The sequence below is a fragment of the Pongo abelii genome, chromosome 12 (genome assembly GCF_028885655.2).
Source record: "Pongo abelii isolate AG06213 chromosome 12, NHGRI_mPonAbe1-v2.0_pri, whole genome shotgun sequence".
NCBI classification, from domain to species: Eukaryota; Metazoa; Chordata; class Mammalia; order Primates; family Hominidae; genus Pongo; species Pongo abelii.
In genome coordinates, this window is record NC_071997.2 from 123,483,567 (window position 1) to 123,507,589 (window position 24,023).

At 44.7% G+C, this 24,023-nt stretch overlaps 3 protein-coding genes across 15 annotated transcripts in view; 1 reads left to right on the forward strand and 2 right to left on the reverse strand.

The window, feature by feature from the left end:
- Positions 1 to 3,828, reverse strand: part of CPSF3 (cleavage and polyadenylation specific factor 3) — a 49,182-nt gene extending 45,354 nt beyond the window's left edge. The window contains 1 exon segment of one of the 3 annotated variants that reach the window (NM_001133573.1): positions 3,668 to 3,828. Coding sequence is in view for 1 of the 3 variants with exons in the window: in XM_054546399.2 (XP_054402374.1) it covers positions 912 to 972 (61 nt within the window). In the remaining 2 variants the exon portion in view is untranslated. 3 annotated transcript variants of the gene reach the window in all.
- Positions 3,829 to 3,984: 156 nt separating this feature from the next.
- Positions 3,985 to 23,271, forward strand: ITGB1BP1 (integrin subunit beta 1 binding protein 1). Of its 7 annotated transcripts, none has more exons than XM_009237551.4 (8): positions 4,005 to 4,120; positions 7,390 to 7,500; positions 8,751 to 8,857; positions 12,886 to 12,964; positions 14,695 to 14,831; positions 18,858 to 18,950; positions 19,486 to 19,635; positions 20,182 to 20,427. In XM_009237551.4, the coding sequence occupies exons 3-8, from the start codon at positions 8,786 to 8,788 to the stop codon at positions 20,251 to 20,253; spliced, it is 603 nt and encodes a 200-aa protein (XP_009235826.1). In that variant the 5' UTR covers positions 4,005 to 4,120; positions 7,390 to 7,500; positions 8,751 to 8,785; the 3' UTR covers positions 20,254 to 20,427.
- ASAP2 (ArfGAP with SH3 domain, ankyrin repeat and PH domain 2) overlaps positions 21,080 to 24,023 on the reverse strand; it is a 198,738-nt gene continuing 195,794 nt past the window's right edge. For all 5 annotated transcript variants that reach the window (XM_024242392.3, XM_024242394.2, XM_063713485.1 and 2 more), the window contains one exon: positions 21,080 to 23,493. In XM_024242392.3, the coding sequence (XP_024098160.1) occupies positions 23,419 to 23,493 (75 nt within the window). In that variant the 3' untranslated portion in view covers positions 21,080 to 23,418. The remainder of the gene's footprint in view (positions 23,494 to 24,023) is intronic.

Genomic DNA, 24,023 nt, shown 5'->3' on the forward strand with positions numbered 1-24,023 from the left:
ATTATTGTGGATACCCTGGCCTTCCACTTTAACTGGCCCTCAATGTTGCCTGGCTGTTTTCTCCATTTCATTTCCACATCAACTATTTTCAAACTTTCTCCCCTTTCCCAAATTTTCCAGCCTTCTATCCTCTTCTTCACTTGAGGCATGGGCCATCTTCTGCATGAAAAAAATAAACAGTCCATTTGTAAATTTCCTCAACTTCATGTTGGTACAATAATTAAAAATATATGTACCAACAGGGTACCAACCTGCCCACATCTGTCTCCTTCCATTTCTCCTCTATAGATAGAATAGAGCTCTCTTTCCACAACAAATCTTTCCACCATTCTACTCTACGTATTCCCTCCCTCATTCTGAGGAACTCAACACTGCTGTGTCATTGACATTTTCCTCACTGTCTGCTCTTTACCATCCAATCCAAATTTAAACATACTACAGCCATGTTCATCCCCAAATTAAAATCCCTTGACTCTAAGCTCCTTTAGTTCCCACTTTATTCTTTCCCCAGCCCACCTCCTAGGGCAGTGGACCCTCCTGTACTTCCTCACCTTCTACTCACTCCTCAATTCGCTATCCTCTAGCTTTTACCAATCACTTTTCTGAAACTGTCCTTGCTGCTCAGTAGTCATTTCAGTCTTTTTTTTTTTTTTTTTTGAGACAAGGTCCCCCTATGTTGCCCAGTCTGGCCTCCAACTCCTGGGCTCAAGTGATCCTCCCGCCTCAGCCTTCCAAGTAGCTGGAACTATAGGTGTCAGTCCCTATCTTGTTCTCTTGGCAGCCGTTGTCACTCCTAAGGAGTACCTGCTCCTTCCTCAAGCACCTCTCCCTTGGCTTCTCTGACCTGATGCCCTCATCTTGTCTTGCTGGCTTTCCTGTTTCCTTCACATATTCAGCCACCTCTGCCTATCCTTTAAATGTTGATATTCCGAGGGTTTGCTCCTTGGCCAACTTCTCAATCTTCATTCTCATCTTTCTGACATGCTAAGGACTTCCAAGCCTGTATTTGTAACCCAGATTGTTCTTCTGAATTCTAGACCTTTAATACATACACGTGACACTAGGTATCTCTACTAGGATCTCTCCCGGGACTTCATATTTAAGATGCCAAACTAGTTTCCACCACATGCCCCGTACTTGCTCTACTTTCTTCCTGAAATGCTTTGTCTTCAGATATTGATGTGGTTGGCTCCTTTGTATCATTTGGGTCTCAGTTCCAATGTCACCTTCTCAGATGCTTTCCCTTGACTACCTCCTCTAATTTGCCCTTCACAGCAAGCCACAACCCAGCATCAGTTACCTTAATACAACTACATGAAGTTATTGTACCTACTTATGTCTTGTTTCAGGCTACTAAATGAAAGCTTCCTAAGAACACAGGCATTGTCCATCTTGTTCACTGCTGTATTGCTACAGTACCTGGCATGTAGTACATCACAAAAAATACTTATTGAATGAATAAAACTCCTCAATTTTGAACCTTGGAAAGATTATGCTAAATGAAAGATGCCAGAGACAAAAGAGTATGTATGGTATGATCGCACTTATATGAAATGTCCAGAACAGGCAAATCTATAGAGTAGATTAGTGGTTGCTTAGGGCTGGAGAGGTAGTGGGGATTGTCTATGACTGCTAATGAATACAAGGTATCTTTTGGGAGTGATGAAAATGTTCTGGAATCAGAGAGAGGTGATGGTTGTATAACTCTATGTTAAGAACGACTGAATTATACTCTTTAAATGAGTTGTATGGTATGTAAACTGTATCTCAATAAAGCTGTTACGAAACAATCGAATTCCCAAATTTACTCCAGAGTTGCCCCATCTCTTATACTCCTTGAGTGAATAACACTACCCTTTCCCAACTGCCAGACTTAGGAATCTGATCATAACATCCTCTCTGCCCTGCCTTCCCTCCCCACAACCACCCTTCCAGATACAGCTGATCAGCCACAAAATCCTGAAGATCTCATTTGCATACTCACACTCACATCACTCACTACAGGCTCTCGTCACCTAGACTTGGAATCTTTCAATGATACCTTACTGAATCTGCTCTACTCAATCCATCCTTTTATTCATCTGCTACACTGCTGCCAGGAGTGATTTTCCTAAAACACAATTCCCACAATATCCATGCTTGCTTAATAGCCTTCGCTGGCTCCCTGTAATTGACTTGATAAAGGTCCAAACTCCTATGTATACGAGGTGCTTCCTAAACTGGACCTCAACTGCCTGTCGCTTCATCTGCTAACTCAATTCTTTAGCTACAGCCATGAGGAATCTGGCCACAAGTTGTAACCACTCTCACTTTCATATGTGCCACTTCCACTGCCTAGAACATCCTGGCCCCCCCAGTCTTTAACTCCTATTCATTCTTTAGGACTCAGCTCAGGCATCACATTTTTCAGGATCCATGAGGTATCCTTTTTTCCTCAATCTGTCAGAAATCCCTTTTCCATACTTTCACAGTGCTCAGTGCAATGCCTACCTGTGCTCCTAGATTAGCTATTATTTACAAAGCACCTACCGCGATGTTTACTCTTCAAGTTTTATCTTATTTCCATATGAGAAAACGGGTTCAGTGAGATTGTTGTCCTACTAACTGGTCAAGTAGATAATGGACTTCCGGTCTGACTTCAAAGTAATGGTCTCCTATTATTCCGAAGTATCTCTCCAATATTTCCCACTGTGCACTGTAATTCTATCCAAAAGGGCGAGAGCAATTAACTGTGCCCTCTGTTGCGTCTACATCCCCATGTGTGGTGCTTGACACTTGCTCAGTGTTTGCTCATCACAGGAAGACATGACAGGTGTGAACTAAGCAGAAGGAAACGGACTATGTGCCAAGCAGGTATTCAATGAAGCCTTACTGAATGAATGTGTAAAGGAGATACTTCCTACCGTTTGGAAAGCGTATATTCATGTTGTGCCAACTAATATCTAACAATAAACATGTTGTGGGTTCGAAATGCTCATCTGTAGGAATTCAAGTTCTCTACATTTGCATCTCTCCTTCAGCAGCATTCCCGACTGATGAGGATCGTGTCCACTGAAAGGCCACTCTCCTTATGGACAGTCGAGGGCTGAGTTTTTGTCCCTAACACCTCTGCACTTTCTCCTCTCCAGCTTTACACCCTCCTTATTCTACTAGGGGCTGAGCTGAGAAGATCGAAACTCACGGCAAGTCCCTAATATTTTCTAACTTCTGGCACATGTGAAGCCCTGGTGTTAAGAAACAGACTTAATTCTTCCCTGCACCGCTGTAGCCTCATTCAAGTCCTCCTCTCATCCTGTCGGTCACAAGCTTCACCGGCTCCCTCACGGCTTGCCCTGACGCGCAGAGATCCGTGCTTGTGCTAAGTGAAAACGCTTCTTAGCGTGTACGAAAGCGAGCGGTGGCCCCGGAAAACTTTTTTTTTTCCGACTCCAACATACCCTCCCCTGAAACTGATGAAAAAGCAAAATCCCGTTCACTCTATAGCAGGCCCCTTCCGATCAATGGTCCTCCAACCCCTCGAGCCTGAGAAGCCTGGCCCCAAGCGCGGACCAAAGGCAGGCTGCCGGGGTAGGTGGGAGCGCGGGCGACGGAGGAGGCCAAAGTCTCCGGTTACCCCTCGCGCCCTTCACAGCCCGTGGCTTCATTCCCTCTCTCGCTGGTCCCTTACAGGGGTCGGATCAGCAGCTGGTCGCTCTCCTCAGCAGGAATCGCAGACATCCCGAAAGTATGAGGGCGAAGCGGGGGTGAGGAACAGGTCGCCGGGGTCTTCCTAAATTGGAAGCACAGCCACCGGTAAACAAAGAAGGAAGAACCCCATTCACCAAGAGCACAACTTCCGTCACTCCGGAGCCCGCGGCACTAGACTCCTCCCCTCGACTTCCGGTCGGGGGACGCTGCTCGCGAGGCTTCCCGCCACTTGGGGTCCTGGAACCGGGGGGGTGGGACGTCAGGACTGCGCCTGCGCATAGTCTTGGAGGCGCGGCCCGGCGGACGTGGGCAGGTGGGCTGGAAAAGCCGGCGCTGGAGCGGGAACGGGAGTAGCTGCCTGGGCGCCGAAGGTCGCGGCACTCCCACGCGGACCACGAAGTCCGCAACCCGGGGATGGGCCCGCGGCTGCGAGGTGAGCGCCCAGCCCTCGTCTCGCTTGGGGCCGAGCTCGCGGAGGCCTGACGGGAACACGGCCCCGAGAGCGGCGCGGACGGCCAGGAAGGATGGGTGGGGCCGCGGGGCGGGCGGAGGAGGGATGCCTGGGCTCGGGCTTGGTTCCGGGCGGGGCCGCGCTCCCGGGGCGCGGGTGGAGGAGCTTGGAACCGCAGATCGGGCGTGGGCTTGCGGACTGCAGCTTCCCGAGCCGCTGTCGCCCCGGAGGGGAGGCAAGGCGGGCGGCGCGGGCCGTTTCCCTGCCTCTTCCTCTGCCCAGCTTCGGCCGCCTCCCGCCTCTCTGGGTCGGGGTTGTCTGTCCCCTTCGCTGTCACATCCTCCGCACCCAGCGCGTGGAAGGTGCTCCATCACGGTGACAGACAGGTGCCAAACAGGCTGGCGTCTAGGAGGAACTTTGGAGCCGGCTCTCCCTAGGCCCCGAGCTTGGCCGCATCCGTCCTTACTCTGGTGACCCTGGGCAGGTCACTGACGCTTCGGGCGCTTTGGCATCCTCGTTTGAAAGGGGCTGTTATCCTGCAGCCTTGCTGGTCGGTGAGGGTGAGAGGGATCTGTGCACCTAGCACCGTGCATGGCACGTGGTAGGCGTTTGGTACATGGGAATTGCTGTTGGGGTGTCACCTCCCCAGAAAGTTCTCGGCTTCAGTAAGCGCGTCCCCTGCCAGGCGCCCTGGCAGTGCAGAGGAGTCACCGAGCTCCGCCTTTGACCAGCGTGCAGCTGGGAGAGTGAGATCAGAGACCACAGCAGATCGTGGCGCTGTGATCAGGGGGTACACTCAAGCTGTGGGTCCCTTAGCCCAGCCTTGAGATCCCAGGAAGGTCTGCAGCCTGAAAGGGGCCTTGAAAGGTAAGAAGTAGCCAAGTGCCTGAAAGGTGAAGGGCGTCCCGGGCGCTGCAAAGCAGGGGCGCGTGGAGCATCGCGCTGAGAACCAGGAGCAGCTTTGCCTTGCTGAGATCAATGAACTGTGCCCGGGTTGTGGAGGATGGAGGTGGAAAGGTGATTAGGAGCTGGGTCCTGGAGGACCTGGCGTGTCGTGCTGAAGAACGTTGACTTTGGTCTCTGACTTTAGAGAACCAGTGAAAGATTTTCAGCAGGCTAGTGGCATTAGATTTATGTTTGAAAGAAATAATTGTAATCGTTTTGGCTGCAGTGTGGGGTAGATTTAAAGTGTTAGGGAATCCAGTAGGACAAGGTCCCTTATCCACGAAATATCCTTGGGTTTGTGAATTCCTTAAATTCATGCCAAACTTTGTATGGATGTGCATTTTTATAGGGTGAGGATCCATCACATTCATCAGATTCTAAAAAAATAGTGTCTGTACCCATGGTCTAGGATGACGGAGGCCCTGGTGGAGAGCTAGCTCAGAGAGCTCTTCAGGTGGGGTATACAGTGGGTCTTGGTGCCAGATTGGATGTGGGGCCTGAAGGACAGCAAGAAATTCATGATTTTCTGGCTTCCTCCAGCAATAATAGAATCTCCTGACAGGGAGAGGAGAGGAGAGGAGCAGATCTGGAGGGGAGGATGATGGGTTCAGCTTGAGACATCTTTGCATTTGATGAGCCTGCGGAGCATCCTATCGCCAGTCAGGATCATTGGCCTCATTTTGATGCATGAATAATTTTTTTTTTTTTTTTTTTTTTTGAAACTCTCTTTCGCCCAGGCTCTTTCGCCCAGGCTGGAGTGCAGTGGCGCGATCTCGGCTCACTGCAAGCTCCGCCTCCCGGGTTCAAGCCATTCTTCTGCCTCAGGCTCCTGTGTAGCTGGGACTACAGGCTCCCGCCACCACGCCCAGCTAATTTTTTGTATTTTTAGTAGAGACGGGGTTTCAGCATGTTAGCCAGAATGGTCTCGATCTCCTGACCTCGTGATCCGCCCGACTCGGACTCCCAAAGTGCTGGGATTACAGGCGTGAGCCACCCATGAATAATTTTGAGGCAAGAATGATTTGCTTGAGAACATGCATCAAAATTGCAGCAGATAGCAAAGACTTTAAGAAATGCTGCCTTTTCCTAAGCCCCTGGGTTGATGATGAAAAGAAAGCCTTAAGGAGTTGCTAAGGCATTGTCGCGTCATGATTTTCATATCAAGGGATTTGAGGAGACACTTCAGGATTCCGCTAACAGTAGAATCACATTTGGTTTTTAAAATAAGTTTTGATTTAAAATTTAAATCATATTTAAAACTGTTACCTATATATAAATATGTATTTATATATACTTAAGTATCTGATGTTTAAATATGTTACACATCAACATTTTAACCCGTGAGCGCCATTAACATGGCACTTTATGCTGCTACGTTAACCTAGTTTCGTGCAGGCCTTGGAATAAGGCTTTCCTGCCATCTCTCACTGACAAGTGTCCTGTGCTGGTAAGGTTCTTTGCAGCAATCACCCGCAGTCTTCTTCCAACACATCTCTCTCTTTTTACTCTTATCCTATGGAGTTAGTTCGCTACCTGGTAGCCAGGGTCATTGTTTAAAAAACAGAAGACACCTGATTGTGTCGCTAAACTGCTTTTTAAAAGCCTCCATTCCAGAAGATCACAGCAGATAAGCAAAAAATAAATAAAAAGCCTTCAGAGTATTCCTCTTAAACTAAAGTCCACTGTTATCACGGCCTGCCTGTCCTTCTGTGGCACTTTGGGCCCATTGCTGTCCTCCTGCTCCGGGACAGCCTGGACTGTTCCCTCGGGCCCCCTCTCCACCTGCAGGCATTGCCTCCAGGGTATTTATGGCTGCCCTCACTTCTTTCAGAAAAAGATCTACAGCATCTGTTTCTGAAATACCCACCCCTTCCTTCCATTAGTCTGTGTCTCCTCAACTTGTGTTAGTTTTCCTCATAGCAGTGGTTTCCTAATAATATGTTTTTATGTGTGTTTTTCTTGTTGGTCTGTCTACTCGCTAAGAACAGGCTCCCTGAGGTCAGGGGCTCTGTTTGGTTCACTGATGCATCCCGGACATCTGGTAGGTGCTCACTGACTATCCAGGAATGAATGAATAAATCAGATTTTCCTGGTACCCCACAAATAAAGCAAAAATATAGAAATAAATTGGATGATGAGACTGATTAAAAAGCTTGGGCTCAGGGGTCAGACTTGGGCAAGTGGCCTAACGTTGTCCCCTAGGAAGTGGACTTAGAGTGGGGTCTCCAAATACAGAGAATCTTTGGGTTGCAGCAGGAGCTTTCACTGACTGCTGCGTGAGTCACTCGTTCTTTTTCCTTCATCAGGTGCATAGTTTCTCTGAAAAGCATCACCCAGGTCAGAATGAAAGGAAACTCTCTGTGCAGACCGCTGTATGTGGGACCTTTGAAGACAGTCAAATAGTGTTCAATTCTATAGTAAGCAGATTTTCTTGTTCTCTCTGGAGAATACAGTTTTTGGTAAAAAATTGGTCAGGTTATCTTATTCATAAATCGTCTTGAGAGGCAGGTCACAGTTCGCTCATCTGTAAAAGGCAGATTACAGCCCACCTCCTGTGAGCCCCTTGAGGGAGCGCTTAGAGCCCTGCTGAGTGTGTGGCATATGGTATGCCCTTAAAAAGCATCAGTAGAGCAAATGGATATGTCACAAGGTTATCATGAGACTATGACAGTATAACTGTCCCAGGAGTTCTGTGAGCTGTGCAGCTTCATGTAGGTTAGTTAATTTGCCAAGTATAATATATGCTCTCCTATGCAACTGGCAAGGATGAATCTTACGTTTCCAAGGCATTTATTATTAATTTCAAAAAAAGAAATATGTAACACAGACTCTGAGAAGCAAGGTCATCTCCTTACCTACACTTAGTAGAGAGGGGAGGTGAGGCGCTGGCACCTAGGAATGTCTTTGTGTCAGCTTTTACTTAAAGGTATTTCAAAACTTCAAGAAAAATGCACGTTTCTGAGAGGTGTGTATATCTCAGCCCTACCAAGTATAGAATGTGAAGCTGAGAGGGCTACTGAATCTCAGTATCTCGACTGAAAATCCAATGTGTCATAGTATATTTTGCTAAAATCTTGAATCAATTGAAGAGAAGTAAGGCCCTTAAAATTTTGAAAACGAGGTGACGTGTCTGATACTTTTGAGAAAAGTGCTTTTCACACCTCTAGGACAAGAAAGTTTCTACCTTTTTTGCTTATTGGGTTAACTTTCTGTAATAGGAAAGAATGAAAAGGAATAGTATCCAAGGGAAAAGTTAATTGATGATTTTTATTTCTATTATGCATAAAGCGATTTAATGTTGCATTTCCTGATGTAACTGTAACCAGTATCAAAGTTGCTTTTCCTGGCTGGGCATGGTGGCTCACACCTGTAATCCCAGCACTTTGGGAGGCCAAGGCGGGAGGAGCGCCTGGGAGCAGGAGTTTGAGACCAGCCTGGCCAACATGGCAAGATCCTGTCTCTACAAAAAAGGAAATTAGCTGGGTGTAGTGACACATGCCTGTAGTCCCAGCTACTCGGGGAGGTTGAGGTGGGAGGTCAAGACTGCAGAGCCATGTTTGTGCCACTGCACTCCAGCCTGGGTAAGAGCAAGACTCTGTCTCTTAAAAAAAAAAAAAAAAAAAGTTGCTTTTCCCGATGTAACTGTCACCAATGTTTGTTTTTTCAGGGGATCTTCTCTGGATCAAGCAATGGTGGTGAAAAATGTTTCGCAAAGGCAAAAAACGACACAGTAGTAGCAGTTCCCAAAGTAGCGAAATCAGTACTAAGAGCAAGGTAGGGAAATGGAATTTGGAACAGAATCATAAAGCAGGGAGAGTTTTGTTTCTTCTAGCTGATATTGTATGGAGGATACTGACCGTGGGCAGATCTGATAATCTTCAAACTAGTGTGTTTTAACATTTACTTTTTGCACTAGAGATGCATTCTATGCTTGGCTTCATTTTATCTGTTCTGGTAGGTTTTCTGAAATTCTTAAATCCATTAAACTAGATGGGACATGACCTATGAATGGTTTCGTTGAAATAAGCACTGATTTAAAAAAATTTTAAATGATAGAAATTGCAGGCATCAAGGGGCTGGGCCTCTTGAATTCTAGGGTTTGTGGTGTGCATAATTACTTTTACTTAAGAGTGAGATTGGCAGATAGCTGTATACCAGAGAGTTTTTGAATGCTGTTGGAAGGTAAGCGTGGATTTGATTCATGCAAAACAAACTGTTGAGGAGCTATTCAACTGGCAACTTTTGTCTCAAGTAATAAAGTGATTTCATTTTGACTGACAGATAATTTTTCAATATAAGAGTATAAAGATAGCTGCATTATATTTGTTCTAGGTTTTTGACACCAATTTTGTTGGTGTTTAGAAGAATGGCATTTTTATTTCTACCTGCTGGACAATGGCACATGAACACTCATTCATTCACCGAGTATTTATTGAGCATGGCTGTGTGCCAAACTCTGTTTAAGGGGCATAAATAGAGCGGTTAGGGAGAGGGAAAAAAATCCCTAGCCTCAGAGCTTCCATTTCAGTTGGGGGAGAAAATAATGAATAAATAAGTAAAATATAGAGTTTCAGATGGTGGAAACTAACATGGGGGGAAGAAACTACAGGAATGGAGGGGGTGGGAGATTGGGAGAGGGGCAGTATTCAACAGTCTGGTAGAAAAGGTCTTATTTTCAGGCCGGGCACGGTGGCTCATGCCTGTAATCCCAGCACTTTGGGAGGCCTAGGCAGTCAGATCACCTGAGGTCAGGAGTTTGAGACCAACCTGGCCAACATGGTGAAACCCCATCTCTGCTAAAAATACAAAAATTAGCCTGGTGTGGTGGCGTGCATCTGTAGTCCCAGCTACTCGGGAGGCCGAGACAGGAGAGTTGCTTGAACCAGGAGGCAAAGGTTGCAGTGAGCCGAGATCACACCAGTGGACTCCAGCCTGGGTGACAGAGCAAGATTCTGTCTCAAAAATAGAAAAGAAAGGGTCTTATTTATTTTTTTCTGCGCCTCCTCCCGAGAAAAGGCCTTGTTTTCTTGGTGGCATTTGAGCAGGGGCCTAGAGGAGAAGTGGGGCCATGATAAGATCTGGAAGGATCGCGGTTTAGGGAGAGGAGAGAGCAAAGGCCAATGGGAGGAGCGAGCCTGTGTGTTTGGGGGCAGCAGGGAGACCAGCCCGGGCGAGGCAGGTGCAGGTGTTGTGAAGACCTGGGCTTTTATTCTGAGACTAAAGCAGGGGGCGCCCTGGGGCCAGGGAGTGACAGAATCTTATATAAGTTTTGTTGGGGGTCACTTTGGCCACTGTGAGCAGGGAAAGGGCAGGAGCAGAGAGACTGCCAGGGAGGATGTGGTAAGAACCTGAGAGATGATGGGGGTTTGGACGGGGTGCAAAGGAAGCGCTGAAACCTCAGGTTCTGCAGAGAGTTCAAGGTGAGCACTCATGGGACCCACGGATCCATGATGATGATGGCTTGTGGAGTATGAGCAAAAGAGAGTCATTGAAGCTTAAACCCTTAAGATACCAGGTGCTGTGGGAGGCAGAAAAAGTGATTCATTCCAGATGTTTCTACCTGGATGCCAGATACCATTTGAGACATGATTGACACCCAGAGACAGTGAATAATTCAGAAAACGTGAAGGTGTGTGAGGTAATGAGAAATACTGCTTGAGGGATTCAGAGACTGGGGAGATTGTAGGCCTAAAGTTGTGGAGGAAGTTGTATTAGTTGGAGTTCTCCAGAGAACCAGTAGGATGTGTTTATATCCTAGAGAGAGATTTTGATGTATTTTCAAGGTTTATTTGGAAGATTTGGCTGATGTGACTGGGGGCTGCAAGTCCGCAATCTGCAGGGCGTGCTGAAGACCCCTGGGAGTGGAAGTGGCAGCTTGAGCCCAAAGGCAGCCTGGAGGCAGCTGGAGGCAGACTCTTCTCCTCGGGAGCCTGAGTCTTTTTCCTTTAAGGCCTTCACCTGCTTGGATGAGGCCCACCCCACACAGTGGAGGGTCCTCTGCTGTTCTCCATGTCTGCTGGTGTAGACGTTAATCTCATTTAAAGAAACACCTTCACGGCAATGTCTAGACTTGTATTTGACCAAATATCTGGGTACTTAGCCCAGAGAAGTTGATATATAAAATTAACCATCACAGAAGTCTTCCCCAAAAAAAGCAGTTAGTGAATGAGACTTTAAAATATATGGGTCAAATAGGCATAAACAAGGAAGGGGGTTAGACATCTCAGGCCCAGGCAGGAAGCTGGAGGCTGAGTTGGGTCAGTGAGTGAGTGAGTGAGTGAGTGGGATGGGATGGGATGCCGTGACTCAACAGCCTCTTCATGGTTTTCCACACTTCTGAGTGCTCTAATTTTAAAGCTGTGTGTTCACTCAGTCCCAGGACCGGGGTGAGGCACAGCACAGAAGGAGGCGTCTCGCAGGGTCGCACAAGGCCCCCTCAGGAGATGCCTCCCTAGACCTTTCATCCTGGGTGCCTGCCGGGCCTCCCATGCGCCACACGTGACATGCTGTTAAATAACAGCCACACGTGAATGAGACAAAGACACACGACTGCCACTCAGTTTCCAGTCAGGGCAGGGTAAGCTGGCTTATCTCAGCGGAGCTGGTGGCCTTGTAACCAGAAGCACAGAAACCTGACATTGTAGGAGTCCTGTGCAGCCTTAGAATGGGGAAACGAACCATGTTCTTGGAAGTTTTTGAACTCCTGGAGCTGCTCAACACAGAACCTCCACTGCCACTTCCTCAGCCTTAAGCGTGGGGACCCTGCAGGGGAATCTCATCTGTGTGGCCCAATGTCTTGTTTTATTTTTATTTTTGGAGACGGAGCTTCACTCTGTCGCCCAGGCTGGAGTGCAGTGGTATGATCTTGGCACACTGCAACCTCCACCTCCTGGGTTCAAGCGATTCTCCTGCCTCAGCCTCCCGAGTAGCTGGGATTATACGTGCCCGCCACCATGCCCAGCTAATTTTTGTATTTTTGGTAGAGACGGGGTTTTACCATGTTGGCCAGGCTGGTCTCGAACTCCTGACCTCAGGTGATCCACCCGCCTCAGCCTCCCAAAGTACTGGGATTATAGATGTCAGCCACCATGCCCGGCCAAAGAATATTATTTCTAAAGAAATTGGGAGTATAGCTCTGAGAAACAAACTCCCTTTACATATGATTCTATTTTGCTCAACAGTTTTGTTTTTTTTGTGGCAGTTCACATGATAGTCTACTCTGTCCTGCCAGTTAGCCTCTGAATTCCTGCTGCAGGCCAGACGCTAGTCGGAATAATTGCAGAAGCACTGGACCAGAGATCTAGAATTAGAGACCTAGGTTGGAGATTGGAGCCATTTACTAGATGTGACCTTGAATAAGTCACTAAACGTCTCAGTCTCCTTCCTCATTTATTAAGCAGGGATCATGGTCCTTGCCTGGCTTTCTGCATAGGGTTTGTTTTGGGTTCGGTGGAACTAATGTGAAAGCAAGGCGGAGATGTTCACAAGAATATTCATAGAAGGCGTCTTGTAAGGAGGTGGCGGTAATGGCTTCGATTTAGACTAAGAATATTCCCACCGCATTTATCCAATATTATGTCATGGGACGAACGAACAGTTGGGATTATGTGATTTTTTTTTTTTTGAAGTTTGTTACAGAATTTGTCTTAAGAAAAATCTGTCACAGTCGATATGCCTGAATAATTGACCTGGTTTTGTATGTGTCAGCTCAACTCTAATAAATGATTTGAATGGGTTAGAGGACTTTGGAGAAGACAGGGCTGCTTCAGTGGAGGTTTTTTACTTGTTTTTCTGTTTCTCAGTCTGTAGATTCTAGCCTTGGGGGTCTTTCACGATCCAGCACTGTGGCCAGCCTCGACACAGATTCCACCAAAAGCTCAGGTACATAAAAGGGTTGGATCATTGATTGTCTGCGCTTTTCATTGATGTTCGTGTGGTTTTACTGGGGTAGCACAATGAGTTCTTCAGTATTTGTGGCTTTCTTCCTCTCCTTTGCCACTTTTGACAAGAGTTTAGAAGTGGACCAAGATTTGGCGGGACGTGGGCTGAGGGTGTGGTGTGATTGGGGGAAACCACGTAGCCTTTGAAGATTGGCACAGGCACATAGGCAAACTGGAAGTTTCAAAATAGTTTTTTAAGAAATGGGATGGTAATAAATATATACACCTACTATGTACCCACAAAAATTAAAAATAAAATGGAAAGAAATGGGGTGGCAGAAGATGAATTCCATTGGACTTACGTTGTCTATGGAGAATAGGGCAAATATCTTGGTGATTAAAGGGCTAAGAGAGCCTTTCATTTACTCCAGGGAACCCAGAGATTCACCAGATCATGACCACCACCAACCCAAGTAATTAAGGGGAGGATCTGTCCCAGACCCTTGTAGATATTTATGCAGCAGCCTGAAATTAGTAGATCCTTAGAAACAGGCTATGTGCGTTGGCTCATGCCTGTAATCCCAGCACTTCAGGAAGCCAAGGCAGGTGGATCACCTGAGGTCAGGAGTTTGAGACTAGCCTGGCCAACATGGTGAAACCCCATCTCTACTAAAAACACAAAAAATTAGCCGGGCATGGTGGCGCACGCTTGTAATCCCAGCTACTCAGGAGGCTGAGGCAGGAGAATTGCTTGAACCCAGAGGCGGAGGTTGCAGTGAGCTGAGAATAGCGCCACTGCACTCCAACCTGGGCGACAGAATAAGACTCCATCTCAAAAAAAAGAAAAAAAAAGAAATCAAGAGGTGGTTTCTAACCTTAGCTCCCTAAGTAGCTGGTGGCTAACTGGAAATATATTCATTTTCTTGTCTAAATTCCTCTTTCTCCCTTCAGGAACCTGTCCTAGTGAATCTGTAACAGAGAATGTTGGAGCATGAGGTCCGTTGTCTTTACTGCCAGATGCCTTTAAAATTATTAAAGTTGTGGGCATCTTTTTGTTACATAACCTAAAAGTAATCGTGTAGTATTTCCTTAATATGGTTGAGATTATAAGTCATTTGTAGTAGTTTTTGTATTGGCTAGATTTTGTGGCACACACAGCTCTTCAACCATTGCTGTTAAGAGAATTCCTGCCTGGCATTATTCCATCGACATTAAAAAGAAAAACTATGTGGTCTTTCTGATGGAATCATAGAGGAAGAGTAGGCTTCCTGAATGAGGAAAGCAAGCTAACATGGTAGGCCAGGCACAGTGGCTCATGCCTGTAATTCCAGCACTTTGGGAGGCCAAGATGGTAGGATCGCTTGAGCCCAGGAGTTCAAGACCAGCCTGGGCAACGTAGTGAGACCCTCTCTCTAAGGGGAAAAAAAATGGTGAAGAGGGAGAAAGAACCAAAAGTAAATACCATGCATCATAAAGGTAATCATTATGTAGTAACCTTTTTCTTTACTGTTTGTTTTGAAGGGAAGGTTAATATATTTATTCCTATTATTGAGACCTTTGTATACTATATTTAGTATACCATGAGTCACTGAGGAAAAGGTTAGTGAAATTTTAAGTTCTTCCCCATTACATAAAAATATTGTGCATTATAAAATTTGTAATTAGTGGTTATGTTCTAATGACAGTCTGGTTTTTATTTCTTAAGTCTTACCACTTTTCTTTCATCTTTAGGACAAAGCAACAGTAATTCAGATACCTGCGCAGAATTTCGAATAAAATATGTTGGTGCCATTGAGAAACTGAAACTCTCTGAGGGAAAGGACCTTGAAGGGCCATTAGACCTGATAAATTATATAGACGTTGCCCAGGTAAAAAAAAAATTCCATAACTCTCTGGTTATGAGAGTCTGGGGAGCCAACTCATGGCTTTGGGGCAAAATGCTCACTCCTCAGGTCCACTGGGTGCCGCTCTGCTTGCTCTCGACAGGAAGCCCCCGCATCACCACTGCACATGTGCGTGAGCGCTGAGCTGCATAGGAACACAGGCGCTGTTCCTTCCTTCAAACACGGTACTTTTTTTTTTTTTTTTGAGACGGAGTTTCGCTTTTGTTGCCCAGGCTGGAATACAGTGGTGTGATCTCAGCTCACTGTAATCTCCGCCTCCCGGCTTCAAGCAATTCTCCTGCCTCAGCCTCTCGAGTAGCTGGGATTATGGGCGCCCGCCACCATGCCTGGCTAATTTTGTATTTTTAGTAGAGACAGGGTTTTTCCATGTTGGTCAGGCTGGTCTTGAACTCCTGACCTCAGGTGATCTTCCCGCCTTGGCCTCCCAAAGTGCTGGGATTATAGGCATGAGCCACTGTGGCCGGCCCACAGTACTTTTTAATACTTCTTTTTTTTTTTTTTTGAAATGGAGTCTCACTCTGTCGCCCAGGCTGGAGTGCAGTGGCGCAACCTTGGCTCATTGCAACCTCCGCCTCCCGGGTTTAAGTGATTCTCCTGCCTCAGCTTCCTGAGGCATGCTGCCACGCCTGGCTAATTTTTTGTATTTTAGTAGAGATGGGGTTTCATTGTGTTGTCCAGGCTGGTTGTGAACTCCTGACCTCACCTGATCCACCTGCCTCGGCCTCCCAAAGCGCTGGGATTACAGGCCTAAGCCATTGTGCCCGGCCTATTAATACTTTTTTATGGGGCTGATCAATCCTATTTAAATGAGGAGCTGATTGCGGTGACTGGTTATGTTCCATAGATTCTTCTTTTAGAATAATCTGGCAAAACCTTACCGTACCACCATCAGACCAGTTCTGTCTCTGAATAATCTAATTCATAATGATGTCAACCTAACATATCTGTTTATTCATGCAAGGTTTCCAACAAGAATTGAGATGAGGTGGGTTTCAAAAAGATAAAATCAAGAAGATAAAAAGTAATCATCATGAAGGAAAATTAAGAATGAAAATTAAATGTATAAGGTATAAGGTATATAAACATGAAATTTTATAAAATCTGTACCCTTGCCAATGGTGGAAGTACATGAGCCAAAAGACTTAGTGAATTCGGTAATGAGAGAAAAAAAAAGAAAGTAAATTGCTTCTGGAGTTTCTAGAAAACAAAATTACATTTTTATGTGCACATTAAAAGAGGGATATTACTGCAATAAAAAGATTCCTTAACTTCAGAGAGTGTTAAGAATGTGTACTCTCGTAAATCATGGAGAATGAGAATATGAAATACAACGTGGCAGGGCGTGGTGGCTCACGTCTGTAATCCCAGCATTTTGAGAGGCAGAGTAGGGGGATCACCTGAACCCAGGAGTTCAAAACCAGCCTGGGCAACACAGTGAAACCTCGTTTCTACAAAAAAAATTTTTTTCATTGCTGAATACAGTGGCTCATGCCTGTAATCCCAGCACTTTGGAAGGCCAAGAGGGGCAGATCACTTAAGGCCAAGAGTTCAAGACCAGCCTGGCCAATATGGCAAAACCCCGTCTCTACTAAAAATACAAAAATTAGCTGGGTGTGGTGGTGCACATCTATAATCCCAGCTACTAGGGAGGCTGAGGTTGAATTGTTTGCTTGAACTCAGGAGGCAGAGGCTGCAGTGAGCCAAGATTGTGCCACTGCACTCCAGCCCTGGGTGACGCAGTGAGACTGTCTCAAACAAAACACCAGCCTGGGCAAGACCCCCATCTCTACAAAACATTTAAAAAAATCAGCTGAGTGTGGTGTTATGCACTGGTAGTCCCAGATACACAGAAGGCCAAGGCAGGGGGATTCCTTGAGCCCAGGAGGTCAAAGTTGCAATAAGCCATCATTGTACCACTGCACTCCAGCCTGGGTGACAGAACAGTAAGACTGTCTCAAAAAAACCTGAAATGAAGTTTCATATCTTTATGAAAGTAAAGGAAGATACTTCTGTCTGAAGGACATCAGTGAATCTAAATTGCCATTTAAGAGAGAACTCGGGCCGGGCGCAGTGGCTCAGGCTTGTAATTCCAGCACTTTGGGAGGCCGAGGTGGGTGGATCACGAGGTCAGGAGATCGAGACCATCCTGGCTAACAGGTGAAACTCCATCTCTACTAAAAATACAAAAAAATTAGTTGGGTGTGGTGGCGCATGCCTGTAATCCCAGCTACTCGGGAGACTGAGGCAGGAGAATCGCTTGAACCCAGGAGGTAGAGGTTGCAGTGAGCCGAGATCACGCCATTGCACTCCAGCCTGGGCAACAAGAGCAGAACTCCATCTCAAAAAAAAAAAAAAAAAGAACTCATGGTAGTTTGGACAAGTATAATTACTTCCAGCATTTAGTTGGGAATATAAAGTCATTCCAACAAACTAAGGCCTCACGTAACCTTGTTGATTGGTTCTTGGAAAACCACCTAGATTAGTTCCTCCAAGTAACTTATTTTTCAAGGTCATTTTGTTATAATGTTTTATGATGTTGATGAGAAAAAAAATGGTTTTGTTATATGCATGATTTCGCTTAAAGTTGTAGTTTCCCAGAACGAGCCGCAACATTCAGTGTGGTCTTACCATAAAAGCTTCAACCAGTCTAAGTGTTGTACTGAAAGATTAAAAATTCTTCCCCTCAAAAATACACTAGCATTATTTTCATTCCTATAAGGACTACTAAATTTCTCCTATCACTATAGAATTTTTGCTTGCTAAAATTCCAGTACTGACAATAGCTTGACTGTTATCCCATACCATGGTTCTTGGAATTGCTTTAAACCTACTGTGGGAAGCGATTGGCAAGAAGGTACTGTAACATTGTGAGGACCCAAGAAGTAAGGTATTGGGATGCAGCTTATTTACTGTAATTTCTTTAATGTGGGCAAGTGGTTCCACAAAACCATTTACAGTACAGAACATCCATAGGCTGCCAACAGTGTCTTACATTAGGGAAGACAAAGTAGGTGGTATTCTGGTCTGGGAGCCGAGACTGGATCGTCCACTAGGGAAGCCGTCAGGGATTATCTGCAGTTCCTGAGTAGCTGAAAACCCCAATTCATGTTTTTGTGAGTGGAGTAACTGCTCATCAGCAGCACTTACCAGCCCGAATCCCTGAGGCGTGGGATCACCAGACACACCTTCCCATCTGGGCAGGATATGTGGGCTCTGCTTCCTGATCATCCCACGTGCTAACACTGGTCTATGCTATGGAAATGAAGATCTTAATTTTTCTAATGTAGATATTTTAACCTCAGCAGGTTTTGTGAGAAGCAGCTCAGTTTGTAATTAGGATTAACTCCAAGACAAACAATATGCATGAAAGGGATGGATGTGAATTTTTGCTCAGAGTTGTGGGCTGTAAAAATGCAGCTGGGCACAGTGGCTCATGCCTGTAATGCCAGCACTTTGGGAGGCCAACTTGAGAGAGTTACCTGAGGCCAAGAAGAGTTCAAGACCAGCCTAAGGCAACATAGTGAGATCCCATCTCGATTTAAAAATAAATAAATTGGCCCACACGGTGGCTCATGCCTGTAATCCCTGCACTTTGGGAGGCTGTGGTGGGTGGATCACTTGAGGTCAGGAGTTCAAGACCAGCCTGGCCAACATGGTGAAACCCCATCTGTACTAAAAATACAAAAATTAGCCGATGTGCCACTTGAACCCAGGAGGCAGAGGTTGCAACGAGCTGAGATCATGCCACTGCCCTATAGCCTGAGCGACAGAGTGAGACTCTGTCTCAAAAATAAAAATAACCTTTTTGTAAATGGGGGGAAATGTTTCTTCTGCCTCTGTGGAGAGAGAGACTCGTGCCTGGCTATTGTGTACCCCACATTCTTTAAAGTGTTTGGGCTTGTGATGGCCAGATACTCAAAAGTGACTAGTCAGACTTAAGACTTTAATGTAATTTTAATCTTTATCATGGAATTTATTTTTACTTTAAAGCAAGATGGAAAGTTGCCTTTTGTTCCTCCGGAGGAAGAATTTATTATGGGAGTTTCCAAGTATGGCATAAAAGTATCAACATCAGATCAATATGTAAGTAATATAACTTATTAAGAAAACTATGTTTTAGATAACAGGGAATTCAGGCCATTAAGACCCCCTCCTTATAATTAGGGCCACTCCTGTTTGCAGAGTGATTGGTTTGTAAACATTCCTGGCAGTTGGTCTTAAACGTGACCAATTTCTTAAGGTGAATAGGGGCTTCCTTTTCTCTCCTGTGTTGGAAAGGCCCATGCAACCTGCCCCCCCACCCCCAAACACACAGATGGCTCCGAATACATTTTCAACTAAGGGCCCCTCATCAATTAAGAGCAGCTGTCAGCTTGGACAGTGGGCACAGACACCGGGATAGTCAGTTTAGATCACCGCACTCCTGGCTTGCTGGGATTTAAGTAAGAAGGCATGATCCTGAAGGCATTGCCCGAGACTGAGCATACAGGACATCCCTTGGGGTGAGAAACCTATGGATATGCTGTTTCAAGCCTCACTCTTCCTGGGAGGGTGTGTCATTAGGACTGACAAACATTTGAGAGTCCTGATCTCTCGGAATCTTTCCTGACTTCTGCAGGATGTTTTGCACAGGCATGCTCTCTACTTAATAATCCGGATGGTGTGTTACGATGATGGTCTGGGGGCGGGAAAAAGCTTACTGGCTCTGAAGACCACAGATGCAAGCAATGAAGAATACAGCCTGTGGGTTTATCAGTGCAACAGCCTGGTGAGACTTTGTTACTTTGGTTAGCTGCTTACTCATCAAGTCGCAAAACCTGGGGACTACTGTTTTTGAAGGCTGAATAAATACAATCCATTATATATGGGATATCTTGGCCTGGGGATAGTGAATGAATATTAGGCCGGAGGTCAGCCGGCTGGCAAGACAGTGCAGGTTTGTGAAATATTTCTGTTAGGGCCAGTGGCAGCACTCACTTGTGCCTGGATTTAAAAGGTAAACAAAGCAGCTGAGGAAACATGTATCCTCCAGGGGCCAAAGGCTCCCTCCATTTCTGAACGTTGTTGCCCTCCTAGACTGCGTGATCAGCCTTCTCAGGCTGCAGTCGCTGTTTGCTCTTCTCTGAAGGAGGGCAGAAAGGGCCCACATGCAGGGAAGCTCATAGTATGGGTTCCACTGACCCAGGCAGGCACGTGTGGTCGGCTTGCTTAGAAGAGGTCTTAAGAGGGTCAGGGGTGTGCCTCTGCTAGCCAAACTAAGTTCATGAAGAGATCGACGACTGTTGCTCTTACTGTATCTTTTCATGTAATGTAGGAACAAGCACAAGCCATTTGCAAGGTTTTATCCACCGCTTTTGACTCTGTATTAACATCTGAGAAACCCTGAATCCTGCAGTCAAGTAGAAACCAACTTCATCTGAAAGTTCAGCTGTTTTCAAACTGCAATGCTGAAGTGTTATGCAAATAATGAAGCGATCCCTTGCTCTAGATTTTCTGAAGAAAATGGATTGTGTAAAATGCTGATCATTTGTTTATTAAAATGTGTCCTATTACACAGTGAGTTAACTCTCAATGAAGTCATCTACTTTCTGGGATAAAAAAACTTCATTTGTCTTTTTCAAGTTCTAATAAGCTTAACCTAAGTGTCACAGAAGCCTAGGTGTCACAGAGGTCCACTCAGTGACACACACACACTGAAGGCCTGCCTGAGGAAGACTAGGTGTCACAGAGGTCCACTCAGTGACAAACACTGAAGGCCTGAGGAAGCCTAGGTGTCACAGAGGTCCACTCAGTGACAAACACACACTGAAGGCCTGAGGAAGACTAGGTGTCACAGAGGTCCACTGAGTGACACACACTGAAGGCCTGAGGAAGACTGAGGACATGGGCTCAGTAGTGGCTTCCGAGTCATGGTATCACTGGCGTGGACTTTTGTCCAGCAGAGGTGTGGACTGGAGACCAGGATTCATGCTGGTTTGGAATAGTGACATTGCCAACTTAAGACACAGAAAGCAGATTTTCAGAAGTGTCTGGTCAAGATAACATGCTGGCCAACCACAATTCCTAGAGTTAAGAGAACCTTAAAAGATTACCGCTCATGCTAAAAGTAGTATGTAAAGGATCCCATGTACAGTATGATAGTGTACTTTTTTTTTAAAGGACTGTCAATATACAAAACTTTAAAGATTAAAAACATTAAAAATAAAACCATGTCCATTTAAAAGTATTTTATTTTTTTCCAGTCAAATGACTAGTTAACAAGAAGAGTAAACTTATTAAACATGCTCTAATTATAAATCACTGCATTAAGGACAATGAAAATAATCAATTTCGGTTATACAATATATACACAGTTGTGCTGCAACCAAAGTAATCAGGTGAATGAACTGAATATCATACATCTCAAAGTAGCATCCTAAGCTGCATACTGTTATCCACCCCTTAACAGATCACAGTTACTCTTAGTCTGTGTACATATTCTGAGCCATCATCCCAGATCTGATGCAGAATGGCATGCAAAATGCCAGAATCCTCAGCTGCAGTTCATGAAACATAAACTTTAAATATAAATAGATATCTACAATGTTTTTCTTTCTCTCAGTTGCTTTTTTAATTTGCAAAGAGCAAATAACTAAGAAAGGATATTAGCAGGGTCGTTAATATAATTTCTCCTCTGGTAAGAGTACTATTAGTTACTGCACAATAGCACCAAATTGTAGACTGGAAAAATATTTCCTAGGTATTTATGTACCAGTGAACCTGACAGATTAGTTTGGGACTGGAGTTCTAATGTTGATATCAATCAACTTTATTCCTTATATAGCTGGCACCAGGTGGTCAAAAGGCTGACTATAAAATACCGATGCAGGAGGATTGTTAAAATAGACATAAGTGCACTGTGCAAAATACATCTGTTTACTTAAATCTATGAGAAAATTAAATGAAGGGTTCAAACAACAGAAATTAACAATTAGTGAAAACAGATGTAGTGCTTTAAAAAAACAAAAACAAAAAAAACTACAGATCTAACACATTTTTACCCGGAACTTTGAAAGGCAAAAAGCGATTGCTATACAACATCATAAAACATTCCAGTTTGTTCTGTCTTCCTTTATAACAACAACAAAAAGTACAATGCCAAAAAAAAAAAACTCTACACAGTCTTGCATAATAAAGACAAGCTGCTTCAATCAAATGCACCATCACGACAAATGCAGTTAACAGCATTGCTGCCTCACTTTCCAAGCCTATACTCAAATTTATTCCTTTACTTTTGTTAAAAGTCCAAGTGGGTATCATATGCCTATTTATTCTCAGAGTGCCAAAATTTCCAATATTCCTACTATGAATCCTACCCTCACAATTACCAAATAGAGGTATGACAGTCAAGTTCATTAAACTAATGAGTTTTGGTTTTATAATAGACAACCTAATCCCCCCTACTACCACCCCAAGTAGCTTAAGAATGATATGATGGCCTTAAATAGTAAAAACTGGGATGTTTGGGAGTATTATCTGGGACCTATATATTTCTGATATGTTCTTGATGATAAACAGATGGACAGTGACTACCATTCCTGCTGGAGTATTATATAAATACAAGACACTAAGCTGAGTGAACATTCTCATGGGCTAGAAGGGAAGGCAGCGGTACACTCAGTAGGAAACAGCAAGTGATGCGTTAATACAGCGTAGTCTGCGCCACAGAGTTCTACTGTGTACAGTTGCTTTCTGTGTGATTCAGGAAGTTCAAGAAGGCAAATTCCAAAACACCTAAAGCATATAAACTAATTTAAAAGAACTGTTTTGCAATCCATCATCCTTAGTTTTTAACCAAATTCAGGAAATGCAGTTTTATATAACCTGGAACGGTATGAACGGTAGTTACCCTACGTTGTCATAAACCATCAGTAGTTTTGTTAAGTATGATTGTTCATAACAGGTTATACATACATGCAGAATATAATGATAGCTGCAACCTCACAAATTAGGGCTAGAAAGTACAATGCTAATGTGTAAATTTCCAAGTTGCTTTTTAAACACTGGGTGGATTTCAAAGGAATATGTGTCTTTAAAGGTGAACTGACGGCATTTTGTCGAGGAAGTTCAGAGCTGGGCTATGGACTTCTGAAGCAGCAGCTGACTGGCCGCCTAAAATACTAATCGTGCTAAAGGTCACCAACTCCAGAACTGGGCCAAGGAATGAGGAAGAATTTATTTCCAACACACTTAATGCAAACATTTTTAGGTTTAGCTAATTCCGTAGAGGCAGGATCTTGATTATGTATAATAGTTAAAATAACTTTTCAGTTCACCTGTTGGGAAATTCAGTTTTTCCTAATAAATGCACAGCAATGTTTCATGAAAACCACAAATTATAAAAACAATTACTGATATGTAAAAATTGCCTCTGAGTTTTTCAAACAGAGCAGTGGCATTAGAGAACACGGGCTGCCATACAAACAGTTCATGAAACTGGTTATCTGGCAAGAGTTTTGGTACCAATAACGAAACAGGAACATAACTGTGAATGCTTTTTTTCAGTAGCAATTCAGTCGGCGATAAAGTGCACAAATGACACCGGGAATGCGCCTTTACGACCAGGATCTCCATCAATGTGGCCAATCTGAAACGGAGAAAAGTGTAGGTTGCTATTAAAATTCCAAATGTGGGTGGAAACTGAAGAGCATTACATAGAGCGTTTGGTGAAAAAAAGCAAGATTGGTTCAGAAGACTCTCTTCTGACAAGGAATTACTTAGGTAAAACATCCAAACGATTTTTGTCCTTTTTTCCTCACCACATTTCAAACAGTGCAGGCCTCTCCTGTGTAAGGAGCTCTTCCCAGCCATGTCTCAGATGTTCGCTCGTGGGGATGGCCACCCCCACCTGTTCTTGGGAGGCACACAGGTCAGCTGTCTGACCACTACTTCCCGCTTGCCTGTTTTCAATGAATGAATGAATGAATGAATGGTGAATGAATGAATGGTGAATGAATGAACTGAGTGTCACAAGTTTGTGAGCTGCAAAGTCACCGAAAGTGGCAAAGGTATAAGTTGGCCCCATTTCAATGAGTCAAGCACTTGTGGAAGGCTTCACTCTATCCACTTATGTTCCCTCTTGGGTAGATACATAAATTATATCCAAATATGATCTCA